This window comes from Stegastes partitus, unplaced genomic scaffold (genome assembly GCF_000690725.1).
Source record: "Stegastes partitus isolate 25-593 unplaced genomic scaffold, Stegastes_partitus-1.0.2 Scaffold497, whole genome shotgun sequence".
In the NCBI taxonomy this organism is placed as follows: domain Eukaryota; kingdom Metazoa; phylum Chordata; class Actinopteri; family Pomacentridae; genus Stegastes; species Stegastes partitus.
In genome coordinates, this window is record NW_007578228.1 from 235,999 (window position 1) to 245,251 (window position 9,253).

At 43.3% G+C, this 9,253-nt stretch overlaps 1 protein-coding gene across 1 annotated transcript in view; it reads left to right on the forward strand.

The window, feature by feature from the left end:
- agmo (alkylglycerol monooxygenase) overlaps window positions 1-8,940 on the forward strand; it is a 72,982-nt gene extending 64,042 nt beyond the window's left edge. The window contains exon 13 of the mRNA XM_008287364.1: window positions 8,346-8,940. Coding sequence (XP_008285586.1) covers window positions 8,346-8,426 — 81 coding nt within the window. The 3' untranslated portion in view covers window positions 8,427-8,940. The remainder of the gene's footprint in view (window positions 1-8,345) is intronic.
- Window positions 8,941-9,253: the final 313 nt, after the last annotated feature.

Here is a 9,253-nt window from a genome sequence, read left to right on the forward strand (position 1 = left end):
CGTGTTTGCTGTGGATGTGTCTCCAGCAGCCACTCTGGTGTTGAAGTAAATCATCGCTGCAGACGGCGACAGCAGAGGAGATGTCACACTGGAACCACCCCGAGCCCTTTAGTCCACTCTGCCTCACTGCTCGAGAGCTCGTTCTCGCTCTCAAAGCCTTTGAATTTAGGTGCAGGCAGCGTTATGGCACTGAAGCATCTCTTCTGCTCCTGTGGACAGAAATGGGTTTTATACGGGAAGCAACAATCTGTCTCCTGAGCTGTCGTCGTCAGACGGCTCATGTTGGTCGTATCCTGCTCTGTGAACCCTAAACTCTACCTGACTGCTTATTCTCCCTCTGTGAGGCTGGTACATCCATACAGTTTGTGCTCTCTCTTCCTGTGACAGACTTCTTCCTCTCTGAGGTCCTGACCTGCTTCTCTTTCTGATACAGCGAGTTGAGCTGCTCATCTTCTTCAGGCAGTTCATTTAATGCCTCCTGTCAGCTTCGTCTGTCTTCTCGGCTTTTCATTTTCCTGCCAAATTCTTGAATGTCATTTTTTTATCGTTGCTGTCTTTGTTGCTCTATAAAGACAATATCTGATCCTGTTTCAGATTTTCTCCACATTGTGTTAGTTAAATAAACTGAAATTTGGCAGCAGCTCTTTGTTTGCCAGTGCTGCTGCTGTGCCAGAGCCTTGGCTCGGGCGGACAGAGATGGACATTTTTCCTGATCATTGAGCTGATTGTTGTTGATTACTGCCTCTCTGGATGTGCCTCGCCAGAAAGCCACACATGTGGCAGGAAAACAGAACGGCTCCAAGAGCCGTTGGCTCCAAACTCCACAGTAGGAATGTACAACGGAGACTGTTTGAGTTTTTATGCATTTCAGTGGGTGGATTGAAAGAGTCGGGGTACAGATACACCTCTTACAGGCCCTTGGAGACTCATTCATCTGTGCTGCTTCTCAGAGGAATCCATTGAACTAATTCACAGTGGACCCAAACGTCTTCTCTTTGCTCCATTAAAATACAAACAGGGGCTTTATTTTGCAAGAACATATTTAACCTCCTGTCTGTTCCTCAGACTCTGTGCTCTGCTTTCATCCCCTTCTCTGGACTTTTGCTGAAGGCTTCAGCTTCTACATTTCCGGCTAGTGCACTATTTACCGGCAACTCCCCCAATGTGGCCACCCAGGGAACCGCGGTTAATGATGAGGTGAAGACTTCTCTTCATGAGGCTGAAGTGTTGCCAAGCTGCTGGGGTCTGAAGTGCATCGTCGAGATATGAAAACGGCCGTCCTCTGGGTTTCATCTGGTGTTTTCAATGGCACGGTGGATGAGTGGCTGCTGACCGTATACGTGACCTTCCAGCCGACACATTGCCGATGACAGCATGGACCAGATGTGAAAAGGAAAACATCTAAACAACTGCATCCCTCTGCATTGGCGTGTCATCAGACTACTTTGTGTTTTGCTGCACTCTCACCACGCAGCAACTGCCGTTTCACATGTGTTTTGTCTGGCTGCACCGCGTGTGTGTGTGTGTGTGTGTGTGTGTGCGTGTGCGTGGGAGTGTAACGGCGATATTTCTCATGGCAGCGCTACAAGCTAGGCACTGCTGCGACTCTCTGGTGGGACGTTAACCGGCTCAGCGTATCCTTCCTGAGTCTGCTCAAACAGCCCGAGCACAGAGACTGTATATCTGCTCATAATGAACAGACAGGAAGTCCTCCGTGTGTGTGTGTGTGTGTGTGTGTGTGTGTGTGTGCGTGGAGGTACACATGTTTTTGTGCACATGTGCAGGTGTACCTTGCGTTGGACTGTGCGTGCACATAACCGTTTGTGTGCACATGTGTAGCTACGGGAGGATTTACAGCGTGTGTCGTGTCTGTCGCTACGTGGACGTGCATCTGTGTAGGTGGACATGCAGGTTTTTTTATCTTAGATTCCTAAATCTGTTTTGCTAGGCTCACATTTTTGGGTTTTATAGACTTCAACAGAAAATACTGGGATTTTTATAAGGAATAACTGCGCTGGAAATGGTTTTATTCCAGACTTCAGCGATGATCCAGTGCATGAAAAAGCTCTTTTAATTCAGTTGTCGGTAGACGAAGTATTTACTTGAGTAAGAGGAATACCAGTAGGTAGAAATACAAAATACTATTTAACAATGGAGTCTGCAATTCTGGAGAAAGATGCTACGTGCACAAGCATTAACGTACAGCCCTTTTACAGCATGTTGGAAGCTTCTCGTCCGTTTTTTGGGCTGACAGGGTGATCAGTTTCACGTCATATGTGATTGGTTGGCTGGAAAGGAGTGACACTAAAGCAATACAAGAAATGGAAATAACTTAAATTTAGTTGTGCAATAGCAAATGTAATCTGGTAGAAAAAGGGTTTAGGTCAAAACATAACTTCAGTTTAGTTAGATTAGACAGATTAGATAGAACTAGTTGCATAGAGTTGAAATGTTGTGGCGACAGTGTTGAGTAGTGTTGCGTACGCTGCAAATAATCTGGGACTTATTTTTGGACACAATAGATCATTCAGCTTATTTTAAAAGTTATTTACTCATTTTTAGTCCTTGATTTTGAACCACAATCTTAAATTGAGCGTTAAAAATCTTATTTCAAGATTTCTTATCAAGTAAAATTTACTTGCTGCATGGACAGATAATTTCACTATTTTTAAGTCATTTTCTTCTTAGTGTTTATATCTTATATTTAGGCCACCGTTTTCTGCGGTGTAGATTGGTCCGAGTCTCTTGGTTTGTTTCCTGTTCACTGAGGCAAAGAGCTGCTGTACAAACACCAGATTTTATTATCAGTGCATCCACAGAACGGACAGCGTGAAGACTTTTTTGCTGAATTTGACAAAAAAGAGCACCGGATTACACTTCCTGACTTCACCTTTAAGTAAAAGTATGTCAGGATTATCAGAAAATCAAACTATAAAAGGTGTCAAGTAAGCACACGTCTTATGAAACACAAACCGTGTCAGTGTTGAATTATTGGCATTACTAATGTGTGAGTACTGATGCGAGGAGCATGTGCTACTACTTACTGTTTGGCAGTGTGATTGGTCGTGATGCATCATATAATATACCTATAATTTTTATTGCACCCAAACAGGTGGTTTCAATTACGGTTGGGTGACAAATTAAGGAAAAACCAACAGAAAGTGTCTCAGGAAGGTGTCGGGCCACCGCATGTCGCCAGAACAGCTTCAGTGTGCCTTGGCACCGGTTCTTCAGGTCTCTACTGGTGGGATGGAGCACCGTTCCTCCAAGAGATGTTTGGTGTTTGGTCGGTGGTGGTGGTGGAGAGAGCTGTCTGACACATTGGTATAAAATCTCTCATAGGTGTTCAGCTGGGTTGAGACGTGGGGATTGTGAAGGCCATGGTGTATGCCGACCATCATTTCCATCGAACCATTCAGTGTGCATTGATTTGGGCGACTGTGGCTCAGGTGGTAGAGTGGATTGTCCTCCAATCACAAGGTTGGTGGTTCAATCCCCCGTCCCTCCACAGTCGAAGTGTCCTTGGGCAAGACACCGAACCCGAAGCTGCTCCCAGTGGCAGGCAGCACCTTGCATGGCAGCTCTGTCACCATTGGTGTTTGAATGTGTGTGAATGAGAAATGCAGACCATTTACCATTTGCATTAATCCTTCTGTATGAAGAGACAAGGGGACTCAAAACATGCCAGCAAAATAACCCCAATAACACAACAGATCCTGCACAAGGGTTTAAGTTTTTCCTTTGGATGCGTCACCTGTCAGTCTGATTGTCATCTCCCACCGCCCTGTGTTTGTCTTGTTGTACCAGCTGTATCAGGGAAACTCACCTAGTTTCCATTTATAGTGCGCAGAGTTTCGTCTGCTCCAACAAACCGACACCTGACCAGAAGTCCGATCAGCCAGTGTAGCTGAAGACACCTGTACGGGTGTGCAGAGCCTTTAATCTGCAGTAGAACAACTAAAACTGTCCAGTAAATGTGCTGCACTATACTATACGACTGCTGTACTACATGTTCCTCTGAAATGTGGCGTAAAGAAACACAGAATAGACGTACTGGTGTTTGCTTTAGTTAAATGCACTAACATGCTTTCTACCGCTGGTTTCCTTTGTGTTTGCAGCCACATGGCGAGCAGAGCTGCTCACTGCAAATCAGCCAAATCCTCATAAGGAAGAACTAAAAGAAAATACAGATGCAGTTCTACTTAAAACTTCCGTGTGTTGTTTGTGTATCAGGACTCATAATGCTCGGGTCAAGGACCATTATTTTCAGCAATTCAGCAATGTCCTCATGCAGCAGCAGCGGCAGACTCCACCCACCCCGGCTGCACAGCCAGCCCAAAACAAAAAGCTCAGAATTATTTTCCGATACAGTTCAGGCCAGGTCTGGTGGACTGTAGGCAGCCATATGGAGAGGGAGCTCTGGAAACATCCCATTACAGGTCATATATCACACGTCTGACAGCAGCCATTCTGCCTTGTTTTCATTTCAATCACGAGTGCAGCTGCGTCGGAGAACAGCGGACCTCTGCCATGTTAACCCGCTGAAGGCTGGAAGGCTGTAACCAAGTGCACCCCGGGGTGTTCAACGCATCTCCACGATGCGTCATATCCATCAGTATCACCCAAAATGCAATGCAGGGCTGGAACGGTGTGGCTGTGGAGGTCAGAACAGATGGTTTTATGTGGAAACAGCCAGTAGCTCACTTTAAATGATCAGTGATATTTCACTATGATTTAAGCGTCCAGAAGATTTTGGATTCTGGACGTTGTTTACTGAGGATTAAACTCTCAGTTTAGTGTCAATAACTAAACTGGTGTTTCTAGTAGAGGCAGTTTCACTGTGTTGAAACGTGGATTCAGGGCATTTTTACTTGAGTAATGCCCATTAAATGCTTCTTTCAATGTTTATTACACGTAAAAAGACTTGTTTTACCTTAGTGGCATGTGATGTTCCTCTTAAAGTGCAAAAACTGGACTGTTTGACCAGAGAGTGGCGCCACTGTGCAGCACAGTTCATCTAGAAGTGTACTTTTGCATGCAAGAGCTATTCAGCCAACCACCACTGATATAAATGAGATTAGAAATAGAATTAGAATAAAACTTTATTAATCCCTTTGGTACAAGACCTCAGGGAAAGATAGATAGATGCTAGATAGACAAAAAAATAGAACCCGTGTCAGTACAGCACCGCAGAGGGACCATACAACACCTTTCAGAAACAGCTCCAACTAAAGCAGAACATCATAGAAGTTTGTTGCAGAACTGCTGCACCAAATAAACTCTGAGTAACTGAGCTGCTGTTGATCAACACGCTCGATTCTGAGTGTTTGATTGGAGCTGCAGCAGACTGGTCCTGAGGAAAAGCCTTCCCAGAGTAAATAAAGGTCACCGAAGAAGCAGGAAGCACTACAAAAGCCACATGTTCGTGGCTTTCCGTACGACTGCCCTTAACGAAGTGCCTTCTGCCCATAACGGAGTGAGTGTGAGTGGATCTGCTGAGATGTCTACTTCGGGAGCCGCCGCTGTCTGGACGCGGTGCTTATTTGTAGACGATCAAACCTGCTTCCTTCCACTGTGTAATCCGTCCCACATGGATTTCCTGCAGAGTCTATTAAAATGTAGCGTAGTGAATGAGGAGGGATGGGAGCAGAGAGAAGTAGGTGCCCTCCCTCCACATGCGGCTTTGATCGAAGCCTCGCTGGCGTTCGGGCCTCGGGTTTGAGTGAAACGTGATTTGCGAGGTTCTGCCAGGCCCGCTCGCCGCTCTCGATCCCAATCCGTCACGATCCGGCTTCACGTTATCTTTAATCTGTTGTTGGACTTTAAAGCCTCTCGTATTTAGTGGAGTCACCAGGAGGAGCAGGTTGTGGATGAACACGGTGATCCAGGAAGTCCAGTGGAGGCGTCGTCGGGATTTTTTAGGTTTCTGACGGCACAGTGTGAAACCTGCTGGTAACGTTCCTACAGAAAGGCTTTAAATCAGAAATTCTGTCTCGTTGCTGGTTTATATATTTAATAAAACATTTTGTCCATATTTACCTTTTGCAGTGTAGATCCAGTGAAGGAAACTTGCTCTCTTCATCTAACTTCGAACAGTTTATTAACTGTTTTTGTGGTCCTCTGACTGGATAACTTCACCTCTACGTTGTGTATTTTAATGTACTTTTAAAGCGTGTGCTTGAGAAAAGCTGTTGAGACCATCTTTTGATTTCGTTGTACCTTGTGTATGATGACAATAAAAGCATGTGAAGTAAATAATTCAACAGCAAAAGCCAGCGAGAGTTTTTACAGAATAACAGAAACATTAAAAGGAAAAGCTATTCGTTACGAACATTAGCGTGAAAACACAGTTTTAAAGAAATTAAATCACTTCGTAAAACTCAAAATAGCAAATTGAATAAATGCAGAATTAAAAAAAAACAGAAATATGAGATGCTTCTTGCTGCAATTGTACAGACATTAATTCATTTTATTAAAAATCTCTTTGACTAGTTTTTAATTATTTTCTATCTGTGAATAATCAAAGTAATGATGGATAGATGAACTCCGGTATGAATGTTTTACTACTTTTGGTTCACAGTATTTAAGAATTGCAAACACACAGTGCATTTATATTTTATTCTCATATAGTTTTCTCTGTCAGAATAAAGAATAAAAGTTTTTTAATTAAAGTCAGGCTTTCATTGCAAGTAAAAATCTATTTTTCTGTAACTAAAATTCTATCAGGATCATCACTAAAATGCCATTAAAGTATTGAAATTGAAATTAAAAGTAGTTTTTTATAGATCATGGATGTTATTTTACGTCATATTTAATATTTTTACTGTCACAGCTGGAGCTCATTTACCTGCTTTATTGGCTGGTTTGATTTTAAAGCTACAGACGTGATGTTCTTTGGTGCCGAGCAGTGAAACGAAGGGAAACTTTAAAAAAGCATATTTAGAATCTCTAATCAGCATCAATAAACCCTCCTCCTCCTCCTTTGTTTCTTCTGCCGATTATCTCCTGTCCTCTCTCAGCAGGGCGGCAGGTAGAAAAGCAGATCAGTGCGTCCTCAGAGGAAAACAGCTGCAGTGTCCACGAGGAAGGACAGCTTTGTTTTTTCCCTCCATCAGGCTTTTTTTTGCCTGTGATGGACAACGCTCTGGTTTTGGCTTGAGTTGCGATGTAGGATGCAGTTTATGGGGCAGAACGCAGCGAGGGGTGGAGGCGAAGGCCTGCTTCTGCCTGGTCCCCCTCCTCCTCCTTTATTTTCTCCGAATAGCGAGTTCCCTTTTCGGTTTTGACCCTTCTGACCTCGTCGCCAGAGCGCCGGGGGAGAAGACCTGCTCCTTAACCTCTTAGCCCACTTTCTACATCGTCCCGGCTGCATCGGAGGCCTCTCGCTGTTTTCTTTCAATTACGGATTCACTTTCACCAGTTAGCTTCACCTTATCCTCCCAGTGGGCCTCCGTGTGTCAGTGGGGGTTTGGTTTTTTAATGTCGTGACGATTCAACCTGCTTTTATTCAGTGTGACACTTTGGAGAGCAGAATAAAAACATAAATCTGTCATCAGATCTACAAACAAAGGTTTATAAAAGCCAGCATCTCATCTACAATATTAAATGTAGAAAACATCTAATTTCAAGTTTGTAGAGATAGTAGAAACCGAAGTAGCCCCAAAAATAAAATAAAAAATAGAATCATATTTTCTGGAGGTGTTGCTTGTTGAGTCGGCAGATTTTTTAAGCAGGTTAAAACTGATTTATGTATTATTTTAAAAGTGATTTATCAGTGCGTTACGTGTACAATCGATGATTTATTGCCCGAATAAAATAAAACTAATGTCTAGAGGTTAAAAAATGAATATTAATGGTTATTTTTAAAGCAAAAATGGCTGAATTTCCTGGTTCAAGCTTCTCAAATGTGAACACGTGACAGGTTTCTTCTCTGATAGTAAAATGCTGAATATAATTCAGATTTAATGAAAGTGTCTCAGGAATTGTTCTGAGCTGAAAAACAATAGATTGATTGAGGAAGTAATTGACATGTCAGGTGATATTTAAATATTTTCTAGCAATAGTGCAAATATATATGTATATATTTAAAGAGAAATGTCTTTCCAAACCACTGATAATCCCACATATATACCCACTGAAGACAGTTTAACTTCAGCTCGTTAACGCGTCCACAGATTGAAGCCTCAGAAGTTTGAGCAGATGTTCAGCTTCCATCGCTGGTGTTTAACAGTTCAGCTCATCTCCTCCACGTTCTCAGTCCTTGCAAAGTGTTCCAGCCTCTTATTCTGAATGTAATCCACTGACAGAAGGCCTCTAACCCTCCTCTGTCTGTCTGTCTTGTCCAGGCCTTTGTCTCCCTCTCTCTGCTGTACTGGGCTCTGCAGAGCTGCTCTCAGCTGCTCAGCATCAAGAAGAAGGCGGCCTGAGCCGAGCCGGGCCGAGTCGGGCCGAGCCGACACTGAGCGACGGGCGGAAACCTCTGGAGTCGTTGTCGTCGTTGTTGTTGTTGGAGTAATTCCACAGTAACATGTTTTTAATCACTTTAAACTCTGTGCACAACTTTATCTATATGCAGCTCCCATGAACCTCTGGGTGCTTCTGCTCGATTCACGTTTAACCTGTTTGTGTATAACTAACTTTTTAAAACCTGTTTATAACGAAAGCTTTGTCTCGTAAATTAGCCACTAACCCAGACAAGGCACGGTGCTCACACGTTTTTTTATCACATGAGATTTATTCTGATAAATGTTTCTCTTATCTAAGCGTTTTAAATGATGATGCTACAGGCTAAAGTTTGTTTATCATTCACATGAACCTCTATGCAGCTATATACCTCCCACTAAACAAGTGCTGTTAATTTCACTTCTGAATTGCAATCTTGCACAACAAGTCCACTGTTTTCCATTCCTGGTTGCAATAAAACGTTGTGATTTTGCTTCATCCGGGCCTGTTTTGTAATCCCTAAAAGTGTATGTAGGCCAGTCAGAATGTTAAAAAAACCAAACCCCAGAGGTCGAGCGGCTTGTCAGCTCCGATTAGGATTCAAAACGGCGGGCCGAGTTCTGTGAAATCTTCCTCGAGATCCTGTGTGGGAGAGACAAGCGGTCCTCAGCAGATGGTGCTGTTATCACCCGTCACTGGTCTGATTCAGAAGCTATGATATAAAGAAGCACCTGTGTTCAGCATTTCAGCGATAAAACGTCGATCAAAGCGCTGAGACTGACCAAAAAAGATCAAGTCTGATGCAAAAAAA